The 16,954-nt window shown below is 33.3% G+C and overlaps 1 protein-coding gene across 2 annotated transcripts in view; it reads right to left on the bottom strand.

Annotated features, from left to right (window-relative positions):
* Positions 1-16,954, bottom strand: part of LOC118198260 (uncharacterized) — a 324,065-nt gene that overhangs the window by 103,913 nt on the left and 203,198 nt on the right. For both annotated transcript variants that reach the window (XM_085809850.1, XM_085809851.1), the window contains exon 9: positions 137-337. In XM_085809850.1, the coding sequence (XP_085665976.1) occupies positions 137-337 (201 nt within the window). The remainder of the gene's footprint in view (positions 1-136; positions 338-16,954) is intronic.

The following is a 16,954-nucleotide window of genomic DNA, read 5'->3' as shown; positions in this document are numbered from 1 at the left end:
TATAACATTCAACTAATCTGTATTCTAAATGAAATAAACTAGATTGTCGAATAATGATGATTACTCAATACACGGAGCACAGAAAGAATAATTGAATTGTAAGAATTTTTTTCTCATATAAATACCAGAATTTTACCTCCAGGTTTGAGTTTTTGACATACGAAGGGGTTTTTGACATGACAGTCTCTGTCATTCCAGAAGAAACGGTCTGTTGTTCCTTCTCCTTTGCTCGGATACCTAAATAAATTTCTCAGCTCCACACAGTTTTGTTGTGACAAACCATCATCGCTTGGTTGTTCACTATATCCACCATAATTTTCCCAACCGGGAAACCAATCTGTATAAATAAAAATGTATCAATTAAAAACAGGTTCTCCAATTGCCTTCTTTTGGAGAATGAATTTATCAAGTGATTAATTCAGTAAATTAAAATTAACATTAAAAGAGCAATATTTCAATACATAATTATTGTATTTCACCAAGCAGTTAGTTTAAGCAATAATTAATTACCATTGCATTTCAAAAGTGACAGAAAGAAAAGAGACTTACTCCAAGATATTCATACGATAGTCATTCACACATCATTTTCATACATGCAATATCACACACACGTTGTAAAACATTTAACAGTTTTACTATCTCATATTTTTCGGTTTATAAAGCACGAAACAAATTTAGGGTCGCAGAAATGGCGAATAATTTCAAAGTGCATTAAGTGGCTTGTTTAGCTTTAATTTAATTTCACTTTAATGATCACACGATTTTTATCAAACCAGATTATACTCTAGGTTTCCGATTTTAAACTCACTTAGAGTTTTCTGATGAAATAAGCGTATAACACACTGTGCTCACTTTAAACATGTTTTCTATTGGAAGTTCAAGATAAGATTTACCTTTGATTACGCATTTTACTTTATTTTTATTTGAATTTATTTTACGGCTATTTATAGAATATTTGTATGTTTTTGTAGTCTGAAGATTTATCGAGCTAAATTATAACTAAAAATAATCAAAATTAATTCTTTTGTCATTATATACACACATATATAGTGTATATATTAAAATCTTTAAACGCTGAAATACTTAATCACATTTTGATGCAGAAAGCTAAATTTGTCGACCTTTCGTTAGCATACAGTAACGTTATGCTGTATTATATTAGAGAGTTGCGGTGCCTATACAGGCAAAATTTGGAAGTTAGCTATGTGGGGCTGTAAATAGCAAACTGACATAGCATCACTGATTTAGAAACAAATGTAACAAATGTACACTGCTCAAAAAAAAAAAAAAAAAAAAAAAAAAAATGGGACAGTGCTATATCTCCCGTTCTACTGGGCCGATTGACAAAATTCAAACTGCGTTTTTCATGTCTCGAAAGCGCGACTTAGGATATATATTAGATTTATATATAGCACTATTCTAACATAGGTATTTTGACACAAAATCGGACTTTTTCTGAAATAACATACCAATTGTTTTACATTTTTCGATTCTACGACTCAAATTATGCCAGAATACCAAGTTTTGTAAAAATCGTACAAATAGTTTTTAAAATAATAGCTCTCAAAATTTTAGCTCCTCAATGTTAATTGAATTTGGCAAATATTTATTAATATCTCTTTTTTTATTAAACTTTTTTTATTTTTTCTCTCACATTTCGAAATTTTGGTTCATTCCAAATAAAATTTACCCATTTTTTGCGTTTTATTTTTTAAATTTCTATTTTTAAATAATTTTTATAGATTTTTCGAAAAACATTTTGAATTATAACCTATAAACGTTTTACCATCATCTTAAAGTAGGTGTATTTTTAAGCATATCTACAAAAAATTAGACTTTTTTATTCAAAATTTTCTAAGATATACACGAATTAACATTATTTCGCGTTTTGAAATTTGGCACCTTTTCTTTGAGCGATCATAACGCCAAATGTGGTCTATGGATTTTTGTTACACTGAATTGCCACAGCTATTTTTAACCTTAAACTTCAAGTAAAATTTTACGGAGAATTAATTATATGACATTTTTTCCCTCAATGACGCGTAATAAATATTTATTAATACTATATGAAAGGCTATTTTTTAAATTATAGATGATATTATTCAAATTTTTAACTATTTTTTTTAATTTCTCTCGTATCTTTTCTTTTTTTAAAAAGTTTAAGAGTAAATTTTTGTAAGAGTAAATTTTTACCTTCGGCGTTTTATCGTCTGCTACTTTACTTCGTTTAAATCGAATTGTCTAAAACTAAGAATTTTCGTTTGATATTTATTTGAATTTTATGACATTAACTGCATAATTTATTTCTAAACAAACTGTTGCTTTTGAAATGGCTGAAAGAGCGGCTGATACTATTATCCATATTTTTAAAGCACAATATATTTTTACAGAAACATAATATTTAGAATAATCATTTTTTATAAAAGTCATATTATGATATAAACATACAACCCTCTAGAGACTGAATTAATGGAAGTTCAATGGTTATGTAGAAATGATCTGCAGCTATTTAATGGCTGGATAAGTCAGCAGATTCTATGGACAAGTAAGAATAATTATATAAACGACACCAACATTCTGGATTCAATAAACAACGAGGATACGATGTTTACTAAATGAATTTAAGAAGTTTTAAAACATAAAAAATCAACTCATTTTTTTTCCTAAAATGTATTTTTGTTCGTAGCGTATTTTCATTATATCCTTAAAATTCTAATTTAGAATGTAATTGTCAAAAACTGAGCCCACCAGCGGCCGAGCGGTAAAGTCGCTGAACACTGGTAGTTCGGTCCGAGGTTCGAATCCCGCGAACGGGCTGGCTGCATGGGCGTTTTCGTGGTTTTCCCCATGTGTAACGTGTATACGAGCCAGTTTCCCCTAGAAAGTCCTCCACGAAAGGCATCCCTCCCCTTAGGCAGATAGCCCTAGTGTGCTTTGCCATAATTAAATACACCACCACCACACCATATCAAGAACTGAATCCTAATCATCAGTAATATAATAAGTAATTATTACGGTTATTAATAAATCCTTCTTATAAAGTAATTGCAAATATTTCAAAAAACTTTCTGTCTGAATGCAAACATTTTTCTATGCAAATATTTTAAATTTTATATTAATCAAGATTGCACACCATATTACTTATTTCCACTTTAATTCTTACCGTCAGTTCTAGTAGAATTTACAAATCAATTATATTTAATTAAGGATTGGATTGGATTATTTAATTATGGCAAAGCACACGGGGGCTATCTGCCTAAAGGGAGGGATGCCTTCGTGGAGGACTTTCTAAGGGAAACTGGCTCGTAAACACGTTACACATGGGGAAAACCACGAAACCGCCCATGCGGTCAGCCCGTTCGCGGGATTCGAATCTCGGACTGAACTACCAGTGTTCAGCGTCTTTACCGCTCGGCCCTTGGTGAGCTATTTAATTAAGGAATGACCATCTAAGTTAAGAAACAGCGTACCGTAACAATATTTCAATTATTGGCGCCGTATCTTTCATGTTACTCCCGATTGGCTAGCTACATGATTTTTAATGAGTATTCGGATTTTACTAGTAACTTCACTTGGAAATCGCGCTTAAACTAGGTTAGTTGGTTATCTGAACATAGAAAGAACATGGGTGCTATTTGATTAAGATGCTTTCATAGAGAATCTTTGTAAAGAGAACCTAAAAAACTACGAAAACCAACCATGCAGCCTGGGTTAGACTGAGCAGCAAACAATTGGTATTTAACAATCTTTTTTTTTTTTTTTTTCAAATGCTAGGCAACTGATGAGGCTCCAATTAAATCTCCAATTTAATATTTTATTTGTAAATATTTAAAATATTGTTGTATTCTTAGACACAAAAAGCAGAATTTAAGTTTTGTTAACTCGTTAGTAAACTACCAAGCCGTAGTGCAAATGAATATTCAATTTCTTTGGCAATAATTGTATTCACTTAATATTCTTGGAATATGAGCTAAAGAAGGAACGTTCTCGGAAGATTAAAGAAGTGCTTAAATCCAGTGATATTAGGTTTGTCTTACAAGCTCAGGATCAAAACGATTCTGCAATTGCCCGAGTAGTTGACTTGTAAATGGATGTGAATTAAGCAGATGACTTTTAATCTTACGTTATTCAGCCAGAAAACGTATTCCAAATGTTTTGTATTGCATGACAATGCATCTTTTCATTATTCAATAACCAGTCGGAGAACCGCTTGTGTTCCGAAAATAAGTATGTGTACTCAATCGTCCTGCATGTTCTTCAAATTTGTCTTCTTGTGATTTTTTTTCTTTCCCAAAAACTTAAGTTGCCTCTCAAAGGAAAGTTTTTTGACATTGAAGAGACAAAAGGAGTATGACATCTACTTTTAGAGGCATGTCAAAAACAGATCTCTACAAGCCTTCTCTTCCATTACATGTTGTGCAGTCAGACAAAAAGTTACATCAGCGTAAATTCTATAATCTATTTTTATTACACTCTGATTACTTTATTAACATACAGTGAATATATACTAAATCTTTTACTTTAGCTTATTCGGAATTTTTGACGGAATTGTTGTCGGAACTAGGACTTAGAAGATAAGTCAAATTAAATATTTCGATAACCCAATAAATTCAAGTTCGTAATTTCAATATTTTATTTTCGGAGGGAGGGGAAATGTTTTCAGTTTTGGTCCATTATACTAAGTATATTTGCTTCGATTTTTTATTTTTCCATAAAAGCGAAAATTTTACGCATGGTATACATATAACGCATAGCTTCAAATTAAAATTTAATAATATACAGAGTGGTTATAATTAAAGTTCCACATTGAAACTGTCATAAAAGGAAAACTACTGGATCAAATGTTATCAAACTTGGAAATCGTGTAAAGGAGGTCATGGGAATTTATTTTCCGCGAAAAAAAGGAAGTTCGAAACCTCACCACCAGGGGGGAAATGGCGCTGTATGCAATATTGTTAAACGAAATATGGGTCGGAATCTAACTTAACCTTTTGTTAAACGGGTTTAATATGTTGTATACCCTTAAGAAACTTTGAAGTAGGCAAATTACCATTTAAAGACGTTAAATTCGATAAATGTCGAGTGCGCCATCCCTGTAAGTGAGAATTTCGTCCATGAAAACCACGAATTAGGGATTAGAAAATGTGAGATCGCAAATCACTCTCACAAGTGCGTACAATCTGGAAATCGTTTTCTTACAGATCGCTAATTTGTATTTTTTTAAGCCTGAATTCGGCACTAAAACATGAAGATACTGATTCAAAACGCTTTTAATCGATTTGGGCCAAAGAAATCTCTCATGTTATCTATCTAGTTCCATTGCATTCTCCTATTGCATTCGATTGCATAACAGCCATTTCACACCGTTTACTGTTGAATGACAGCTAGTTTTATAACTGAACCATTTTTTTCTGAAGAGCAGTCGACAGCTGGACTACTCTTCAGATTGCGACTTGCGATTCAGACTTGCGATTGCAGCTCACGTAGAGCCAATATTAAAATGTTTCGTGATACATGAACTGCAGTAACGTGGCATTTTAGATACTACGATTTTTATGCAGGGCTGGGCACCACCTCAAGAGTGTCGCATAGTTACTTAGGCAACATTTCACGAATGAACGTCTTATAGGCCAACACTTCCCCTCTTCCCCCCAGACCTCAACCTCTGTGACTTTTGTCTATGAGGTTATCTCAAAAGCACTGTTTATGGTGATAATCTAAACAATTTGGCAGAAATGAAAAATGTGATACACTGATAACATTCCTCCTGATATGCTATGTGTAACGTGTATACGAGCCAGTTTCCCTTAAAAAGTCCTCCACGAAGGCATTCCTCCCTTAAGGCAGATAGCCCTCGAGTGCTTCGCCGTAATCTAATAAACCAAACCAAAACCAAACCTGATATGCTAAGAGCTGCTGTTGAGAATGCAGTAACATGATTTAACTTGCTTTCGGAAAACGCTGGACGCTACATTGAACATGCTTTGTAACACGTTTCGGAAAATATTAAACACATTTTAAACAGATCTTTTCGTGTCTTATTTCCTTTAACAATATTGTATACAGCGCCATTTTTTTCCCTGATGGTGAGTTTTTGAACTCTTTTTTTTCCGCCGAAAATAAATTCCCATAACCTCCTTTACACGATTCCCAAGTTTGATAACATTTGGTCCGGTAGTTTTTCTTTTATGACCATTTCAAATTGAAACTTTAATTATAACCACCATGTAAATTAAACTTTAAAAGTTTAACAGTTTGGTTCAAGTCCCAGCTTTAAAAATATATATATAAATATAATCTTTTATATTAATCCTCTTAGAAAGAATGTTTTAAGGAAGCTAATTTTTCTCTCGCGTTATAGACTGTATAAAAAAAACATGATCTTTAGTATGATTTAGATTGTTTCAGCCGATATAAGAATCGGGTTACTCTGTGGTACAGAATAAACCCTGCTGGACTGTTTTATTTCTTTGTCATTTAGCAAAAATCTTTTAATTAAAATATTTATCCTTTGGACTTCGCTTTAAACTTTATTTATAGCTAAAATTACTAGAAAATGAAAAGCTGTCTTTAGCTGAAACGCAATTCATATAATTGATATTTTAAAAAATTGACAAGAGTGCAAAATGTATGGAAGTCTAGCAGTCGAAAAATCTTAATTTTCTTGTGTGAGCATTGAAAATAACTGTAGAAGGAAAGAAGAAAATTAGAGAGAAAAGTAAGCAAAAATTTGCAGGGAAATTTGGCTGTCAGACATACCAAGATGTTCAAAAAGTTGGACGCTTTCGAATATACTTTCAGGATACTTCAAAGAATTTAGGTGTTCAAAGAGAAAACACTTGGACGTGTACACCAGCAAATTGAGCTTGTGTTAACATAAAAGACAAAACGATATCATTGCAGATTAAAGTGAAGAGCGACTGGTTTTAGACTATATGGTTATGTAAATTACGTTATAGAACATCATATCGTATCATAAATGGTGAATCCCATGATTTTCTCAGTCGAATTATTTGAAGATTCAGGAGTTTATACAGTGATGTATGTGGATGTCACCTAAAGATGTTTTTTTTTCCCTTCCTGATGAAACAGCGGCCGAGCGGTAAAGTCGCTGAACACTGGTAGTTCGGTCCGAGGTTCGAATCCTGCGAACGGGCTGGCTGCATGGGCGTTTTCGTGGTTTTCCCCATGTGTAACGTGTATGCGAGCCAGTTTCCCTTAGAAAGTCCTCCAGGAAGGCATCCCTCCCCTTAGGCAGATAGCCGTAGTGTGCTTTGTCATAATAAAATAAACCAAAACCTTTTGATGAAACCAGTCTTTCCTTTCATCTCATACCTTCAAAATGTTTAGCCTCTAAAGACTGATAAAGGCTCTGACGAAATACTTCGTGAAGAACTTTCTAAGGGAAACCAGCTGTCATACGCGGTACACATGAGAAAATCCACGAAAACGCCCATGCAACCAGCCCGTTTACCGGGGTTCGAACCCCGGAGTGAACTACCAGCGTTCAGCAACTTTACCGCTCGGCCGTTTGTGGGCCTTTATGAAATGTAAGGCGATAACTTTATTTAAAATGATTGTCAGAAATACCAAAATGTTTCGTAAAGTTGGATACTTTTCAATATACTTTCAGAATGCTTAAAGAAAAAGAGAAGAAAAATAAATTTTTTCGTAAAATTTAGTGTTCGTATTTTTTTAAATTTAAAACTTTTCAATCTTATGATATTTGATTCTTGCGATTTCAAAAATAAAATATTTGACTAAAATATGAATAACATTTTAAGAAACCAAATGTAGGATAAAATTGTGTAAAGCAATGGGCACAATGATAAAACTGTTTAAAGCAGTGTATGCAAGTCATCCTAAGTTAAAATATCGATTATACATCTCTGTTATTTATATATATTTTTTCTGAACGGAACATTGAAAGGCATGTAAAACTGTACTTTACTGTATTTTCTCTTTTAATATAGTATGCAGTTTTCAAACGCATCGTAGTCTGGGTTACAAAGTATTCTTCCGAAAGGAACGCAGTTCAAATAAATAAAATCAAATTTTGGAAAATTGATATTAATAAATATATTTAAAATGCTCAGTTCGAAGGAATAAATAGAAAATTTTAAAACAATTATCTGAAGAGACAATGCAACACAAACAATTAAAATAAAAGTATAAAAATTTAAAAATGACCTAAAATAATAACTATGACGAAAAATATATATAAAGAAAACTATTTGAAAAAAAAAATAAACGCTGCACCTTTATTTACGTAGTTCGAATAGGTAAATAGAAATTTTTAAAACAGTTATTCGAAAAAAAAAAAAAAAGAAAACGTGCAACTTAAACAATTAAAATGAAATTCGAAAAAGAAAAAATTACTTAAAATAATAAGTTATAATTAAAAATATAATATAAAGAATATTATTTGGAAAAAAGGAACGATGGTGACTTTTTTCCTCTCATGGGAAAGGAAACTAGGTTGCCATATATTAAGAAGTTCGCCAAGTAAAGTATTCTTGGCGCAAACTGACAAAAAAGTGCCAACATAAATTTGTGAATTTCTCAGTAAATTTCGCTCCAAATTTTACAAAATTTCATATTTAGGCGTAATTTGAGTCGTAGAATCGAAATATGTAAAAAAAAATTGGTATGTTATTTCAGAAAAAGTCCGTTTTTGTGTCAAAATACCTATGTTAGAATAGTGCTATATATAAATCTAATATATATCCTAAGTCGCGCTTTTGAGACATGAAGAACGCAATTTGAATTTTGTCAATCGGCCCAGTAGATCGGGAGATATAGGACTGTCCCATTTTTTTTTTTTTTTTTTTTTTTTTTGAGCAGTGTACCTATCACAGTAACTTGAATAAGCGTTTTAAAATTCAAAAAGACATTCTGGCTTCCGGTAACCGGCATAAAACATCGCAAAACGTAAACAGCCTTCAAAAACAATTTTCTCTATAAATCTAAATGGATTGGTAAAAGTTTGGATGATAGTGTACTCAGAAATACGCTATTCCACATTTCATCGAGGAGTCTGAACCATCGGTCAGGGAAGATTTGTCAGACAATGCGTGTGTTAGATCATTTTGATTAAATATAGCTATCTGTTTTGACGAGAAGACCTGAGATGGTCCATTTGCTCTGAAAATGCCTTCATCGCATTGCAACAATATGCACAACCCATTTGCCTGATTGGTCACATCCTACTGCGGCTACTGTCCTCAATGTCGTCGACTGCTTAGACAAACAGTCAGCATTACATGTCGTTCCCTTTTATAAAGATCAGAAAGTTCACTGAATACAAAGTTATATTCCTTAGCCAACATCATATAGACAGACGAAGCATATTTGGATCGCCATTTGGATGTTAAGCCAACATAGCTGGCACTACTGGGAGTATGAAATCTCGATTAGGGTAAGAAGAGGATCGTCATCATGTGGAGCGGTCCGTCAAATATTTGGTGTGGGATTTGGTATAGTTGCCTCTTAGGATCTGTATCCTACGATAGAACCTTAACTGGACGAAGATACTTGGAGTTATTGCTATTGCAAAACTACAGTACTTGGTTTTCTAAACTCTTGTAGACTCAGAGAACGGGATCTGAGCACACGACTCCTATTGTCACTGCACATACTGTTCATTGCACTGACTGTCATGCAGTCATATAAACTAAATAATAATAATATTAATAATCATAATAGTTATAAATAATGTTCCTAGAAAATTTACTTTAAAAGAATTAAGTAAAGACTATTTCAGGGCTTAGGCACTACAAAGAAATAAAATGTGATCAAGTGAATATGAAATCAACGTTACAAACAGATATGAAGTTAAATGGCGAAGAAAATCGTTACAGTAAAACCGATACTAAATGCACAAAGTAGTAGATGAGCACCAAAGCATGGAGTGTTCAGCTAGAAAGAAAATGCTACTATGCAATAAATTTCATAAGAAAGCTTTCCCGCAATATATATCTTTAACATTAAGGCTGTTCTTTAAATTGCCAAGAACACAATTTCGTTTCCGGCTAAAATATTTTGAAATCTGGTATTCCTTAAACTCAAAATCACACACTGCAAACGTTAAAATTGCTTTCATACACATGGAATCCCAATCTAGATGTCAAAAATAAACTGCAGATAAGTGCTTATGAAAAAATTAAAAGATTAGCTAAAAGTAAGAAAAGACAAAAAAAAAAAAAAAAAAAAAATCATAATAAAAATGGCCACAATATTGATGGAAAATATTTCTTTCTTTTATACTTGGGTGTGTTAATGACGTAAAACTTTGAGACGAAACGACTGTTTTATTTGAGTGGCTGTATTTAACCCCTTGGATCATGATTTATGATCTTAATGAACAAATTCATTATAATATATACACACAAAAGAATGAAATATTAAAATGGAAGCCACAATAAGATTTTAACTCTCTGCGCACAAAGACTCACAAGTGTAAAAGAAATAAGGTCACAAAGCTTAATGTTTGGGTTCATGCTCACAGAAAGAAGATGGAGACCAGTTTTAAGACTGATTTTGAAAATATTACCAATTTGCAAATGCATAAATTTCTTTACCCTCCTGGAGTTAATGTTCAGTACAAAATGCAAGTACAAGTGAATACAGAAAGATTCTTCGGCTTCCAAAGAACTGTCTTATTCAGGTTTTCTATATGTTTGCATAAACTCGCCATGTTTTGATAGTATTGCCATGAAACAAAAACATTCTATGTGCGCGTTACTTTTTGCATGGGAAACTCTAATGTGGCAATACTGCTTTAAGCATACATTAATATTAATTAATATTAAAGGTTTCTAGTTTCATTAAGTTATGATTGAATGATTAAAAGTAGCCTGATCTTCTTAACAGTGTTTTTAAATATCACTCAGTGCTGCGAATACTGGAGCTACATAACACCTAGTCTTTTAGCTCCCCGCAAACGATTAGGGCACACTGTTTATTTCTTTTTATTTTTATCTAGTGATTATTTTAAAGCAAAATTACTCATCTGATAAAAAAACATTTAATACATCTCTTTAATCAAGCCAAAGCTGGACTATTCAGAAAGCAGAGGCATGCCATGCAAATTAACCACATTATATTAAAAAACTGATACCTTTTTAAAATTTTGAGCAGTTTAATACGTAAGAATTCTTTCATATAATGTACAAATTTTAATATTAATTGCGTAAATAAGCTATATGTTAAATAGTTGATATTTTGAATGATTTCTTACTTAGAGAGAGTATAAAAGTTTATCACACTGTTTTACAACTAAAACAATTTGTTTAAGTATTTGGAAACATTTACTGCTCTTTCTGAAACCCCTGCTGATTACTTTCAATTGGAGCAATTCTTTTTGGATTTTTACTGACAACACCCAGCATTGGCAAAAGAATCAAAATTCCTGATTCTAGTTGCACTTGATGTCTTCACATCCACAGAGAGCCATAGATTCAAACTGGAACCCTTAACATGTGGAAAAAAGGAGTTAAAAAATTAAAAATCCCAGAAAAGTTTTGTACTGTTACGAAATAGACGCGGCGAGATAGCTTTCCTGCAAAGCAGTTTTAGGGTTGCCATAAAATGGAAAGGGAAAGCAGGGTCGCCACATTTGGCGAGAAATAGCCCATATGGCGACATTTGGTGACAAAATTGGCTGATTGAAATATGCCATGGACGGATGGAGAACCTTCTAGAACGAATTCTTACCGGTTTAGCCCAGAATTTTTCTCGAATACAAGCCAAAAGCTATATAAACCTTGCTGGTTCGCAGTCAAATAGTGTGTGTGCCTTGTCGAGAGGGCGAGTGAGAGTGCCTTGTAAAGTGCGAGATAGTTAGTATCGAGTTGGTTTCTCGTCTAGCGAGTCAATCCCTGCGGAGTCGATCGAGTTGACAGCCGGGCAGCGAGTGCCGAGTGGGTCGTCGAGTGCACCGAAAGAGTCTCGTAGTGTATTGCGGTTAGTACATCGTCGAAAGAGCGTGTTGAGCTCCGTGAACGACTGAACCAAAGAGTCGGGAGCTGTGCTCTGTGTGTCGTCGAGTGCATCGCGAGTTGTGCCGTGGAGAGTCTCGAGAGTACGTGGAGTTCCGAGAACGGCCAAGCAGAGTCGGAAGCTGTACTCTGGTGCTTTGCAGTAAAGCTGTCTCAACCATTATAGCCTGATAGTTTAAAGGCTAATTCGCTGATTGTGTCAGCGTGTTTATAGTAGTTCTTCTACGACTGTAAAACGTGATTTTGGAGCTGTTCTGATTAATATTGGCTAAATAAAGTGTGTTTCGATACTTCCTCAAGTGTGCGTTAACCATGAGGCCAATTACTGTCGGCCAGGAGGGTTGCAGCATACTCGTAAACTAAACTAAACTAAACTAAACTAAACTTCATCAAGTGTCGTCACTATTCACTCCAAATCTACGAACCCCGTACGAACGTGAAGGTAGAAAATAACGTAACAACTGGTGTCAGAAGAAAGAAAAACGTAACAGTATTCTCATCTCTGGAATGGAAATAGGTACATTCAAATCCCCGGAGCAGTGTGTTGACCATACCTTCGCAACAGCCCATGGGAAGAGGTTTTTAATTCCACAGAAACACAAGCGAAACAGGTCATTATAATTATGCCCGACTTCTGATTTGGCGTGATATAATGGTGGAGGGACACTAGTTAGTCGCTCTAAGACATAAGTGATGAAAAGTAGATCCTAGACTCCATCCAAAACGTTTGGAATAAGACTTATATTTGGGGAAAATAACACTATTTACATACGACTGTTTCAGATGATGGATATCTTAAAAATTAAGGTGTGTAGAAAGTCGAAAGAATAATCAGGCAACCAAAACTCAATATTGTCTAGGTCTATAAACATGTCGAAAATCACTCAGATTATCAAGTGTAAGCTAGTGGAGGCTTAATGAAAACCTCGTTGAAAAAATGAAATTTACTTCCATATACTATTTTAACATCCTGGCAAACATTAGAAAATTTGGTCATTATGAATCTTCTACAGAAAATGTAACAACATACACTGTAATTTCAAAAAAGGTATTATGTTGTCTTTTACAGTTGTTCTGCTTCCTGGTTTAATTTTGGATCGTAATTCTTAATAATAGCATGATAACTGATCATGGGTATATAGCCGTTTGCATTACATATATCTGTGAGCAATAAATGAATCATTTTTTCTGTACCAAATTAAGTTAAATATGCGGTGTTTGATAAATGTTTTAATTTGTTTTCAACAGTTTAACTTCTGACAACAGTTAAGTTTTTCAAGTTAAATACATCTTACTTAGAAGAAGGAGTTCTTTGAATGATATTTAATAAAGATGTACGGCGATACCAGTTATCTCCTAGTTTCTCCGTAAATAAGTTATCTGAAAATAATGCAGGCACATAATGTCATGAATTTCAGTACTAGCAGATCATATTTTTCAAATTAAATAAAAAGTCCAAACCGCTAAAAAAAAGCGCAACCATTTCCTTCATCTTGACGTAACGAAATTTAGGCCATAAAGAACTTAAAACCTTAGTACAAAAATACTGCACATTAGAATAAATAAAAAATAATTAATTTAGTTTAAGTTTATGAATGTTATTTCAGCTAAGAAAGTAATAACAGCATAACTGGAACCAAGGAATTTTCTTAACATCCTCTTAGCTTTTAGAAGGAACCTAACACACATATGAATTTAATGTTACAAAACTTCCTTGTGTGCTGTCATAGTTCGCGATATCGAGACAAAGAACGTATACTATGATTGGAAAGGAAAAAAACTTCCAAACAAAACGACTATCTGCATCCAAGTCACTGGTACAAAATGATTCTCCATATAACTCTTCCCACGCAGTTTTAAAACGTCAGTGTGCTACCCACGCACGAAAATAAGAAAACAAGCACTCACTATAAGCACCTAAACGAATAGTGTGGCTTTCAATGTAGCTAAAGCAACAGAGAATCTCCTTTTGTTACTTCTAGTCTTTTCTATTCTCGACTTTTACTTTCTATGACAGTTTCTTTCTTTTTATGAAAATCAATATTCTGAATTGCTAATATTTTTCTCGCTGGTATTTCAAAAGCATGCTTTTATAATATTTTGATTATATTTTTACCAAGATTGCATACATTAATGAAAAACCTAAATTTTAGTGCGTGTTAAGGAATAGCGAGGAAGAGAAAGGGGTTCTTATATTTCACATCATTGGTTTCACTTATGTTTTTGAAGAACTTTACAAAGTACCGTTAAGTGGATTTCCTAATTTCAGCCGCACACTTTGAGGAGTAATTCTATTCAACGGCCTACCGAACAAAAACAATTTATTCGATTTATATGTGAAGGTTAAGAATAGAAGTAAACCATAAGAGCTATTTTTACTATGTCGTGAGTTCCAAAAATTGTTTTTAAATGAGTTTAACCAAATCAGTATTAACTATATTGTAAGAATTTAGAAGTCAAACAACAAAAATCAGCGTTATATTTTCAAATTTTCACAGGACTAGTTTCGAAGGTTTTAACGAACCATCAACCTCACCTGCAAAAGCGCAAATGAACGAGATAAGATACAGTGATTAGACGAGAAAACATAAGAAAAAACGGACAAGCGTCAAGCTACTGGCGCCATCTGTTGATGAAACCAGAACTAAAACATAGTTTCTTTAAAGGCTGAAGGCAAAGATGGATTGGAATTAGAGTTTTCACTCAACATTATTAATCAAGCAGTTAAAATTTCTCATCCCAACACACGAAAAACACACTCTTGTTTTAGGAGATTATAAAAATTCTGTTGTCATTCCCTTCTTTCCATCAATTAGCTATAAAGTTGCACGTATTTTACAGAAATTTAACTTTCGCGTCGTTTATTCTCCCATTAATAAAATGCCGAGTTCCATACTCGAGGACCCCATTCCGGATTTGAGTTCCTGGGGTATTTACAGGATTCCTTGCCAGTGTTGTTTAATTTACATTGGTCAAACTAAGAGAGCCTTAAAATTTCGCGTTAAAAACATGAGGCATATGTTAGAAAACATGAAACACAGAAGTCTTGTGTTGCCCAGTATTGTTAGTTCGAAAATCACACTTTCAATTTTTCTGCAGCAAAATTATTCCAAAAACATCTTCCATTGGTGAATTATATTTTCTAGAGGCAATTCAGATTAAAAAAAAATCTTTCTGTTCTAGTTAAAGACCCTAATTCCAATCAATCTTTGCCTTCAGCCTTTAAAGAAATTTTGTTTTAATTCTCGTTTTATCAACAGGTGGCGCCAGTAGCTTAACTCCTGTTCAGTCTTTCTTATTTTAGTTCATTTGCGCAGATGAGGATGGTGGTTCGGTGAAACCATCGAAACCAGTCCTGTGAAAATTTGAAAATATAACGCTGATTTTTGTTGTTTGACTTCTAAATTAGTACTCGTTCGGCGAGTAATGGTATCATAATTACATAGTAAGTCTTATGGAAACTAAAGTATTGCCTAACTTGATTTTAGACTCAATTAATGTGTTTATGTGTTTGCATCCGTCACATTATATCATGTTAGGCTGCCTCAAAAATTAACAGCATAACGTGGCATGAAAATGATTCTCACAGCTGTTATCAGTCTTGCAGTATATCTTTTTTATAATAAATCACCTGTTCTCCTTCTTGCCAGTCTTGGAACAATAGATTTTTAATACACTTTTCAAATAGCAACACTGCGGTGCGTATGTTAACGAAACTGAGCAAATTATAGATAATATATGTGCTACTTGATAATTACCTTTTTATAACACATATACGATTTATGATTAATTAATATTTTTATTTTAATTTAGTATTTCAGAATTTTCTAAACAATCACACTAATAGTGTAGTTCATTAAAGATATTTATGAAGCCATATAGCATATATTCGGCTACAGGGCGCATAAACTATGTTAGTGGTCTCTGTTGGAACTGGGAAATTTCACAATAAACTATATACTCTTCAGAATTCGAATCAAGTACCTTCTACTGCTACTTGGATGTGCTAAACACTTATAAGTCGACAGTCCAGCTAGGAAAATGCGGTAGTTTATAGTTATTTGATATTATAATTTCAATTACATACAATCTAGGTATTGTTAGCAGAAGTATATTTTATAGTTACGTCCTTGTGAATATTTTTGAAATTTGTTCTATTTATTAGTGTGTTTCAAACAGACTGCGAGATGAAATCTCTTGAACAGCTGGCCTTCATCCAAGATACACTCTGTTAGAACTGTCAATAGATGCATTTACTTGAATAAAATGCCTTTTATCCACCGATGATACATAGAATTCTCTTACTCTATGACTTATTCTTCTTCTTAGTCAGCTCTAAATTATATGGTTTCAACAGTATGAGTTGCGAAATGTATAATATTCTCAGTCTCTATAGAGTTTACCAATTTTAGCTCCAAGAATTATCTTTATAGTGTTGCAGAACTTTAAATAGAAACTACTCTAAATCTGTAAAGACAATGATGAACAAGATGGCCAGTCTCAGGCAATTTTTGAATGAAGACACATAAAAGATGAGACATTTGATATGTTGAAGTGACTATGAGTTGCCAAATGAACATGACAATACCATCCCTAGAACTGAAATTTGGTAATTAAACACTACTTTCTCAGAACCCGAGAGATGTGATGAAAGTGCGAAATTAAGAAGTTGTAAAGATTTGCAAAATTAGAAAGAAATAACATTTTTCAGAAATAAATGAGGCGATTAAAATTCTCTAAACGCAAATCTCTGAGAATCTAACGTGATGCAGAAAGGATTATTATGCAGAGAGCAATTCTATAAGTAGAATATTTAGCATGCTTGCCATCTACTTCATTGTATATTTGTATGTAAAAACTTTCTGTTAATATTCGCCGACATAGTGAGCATTTCTCTATCACACGTAGCAACATTTCCTGTGCGACTGATTTTGCTACTGAAAATGTTAGCATAT

This window comes from Stegodyphus dumicola, chromosome X2, assembly GCF_044657685.1.
Source record: "Stegodyphus dumicola isolate Sdum_Otavi_A_Nest chromosome X2, ASM4465768v1".
Lineage (NCBI taxonomy): Eukaryota > Metazoa > Arthropoda > Arachnida > Araneae > Eresidae > Stegodyphus > Stegodyphus dumicola.
The sequence above is the reverse complement of the archived record's forward strand: the minus strand, read 5'-3'. Positions and strand labels throughout refer to the sequence as shown.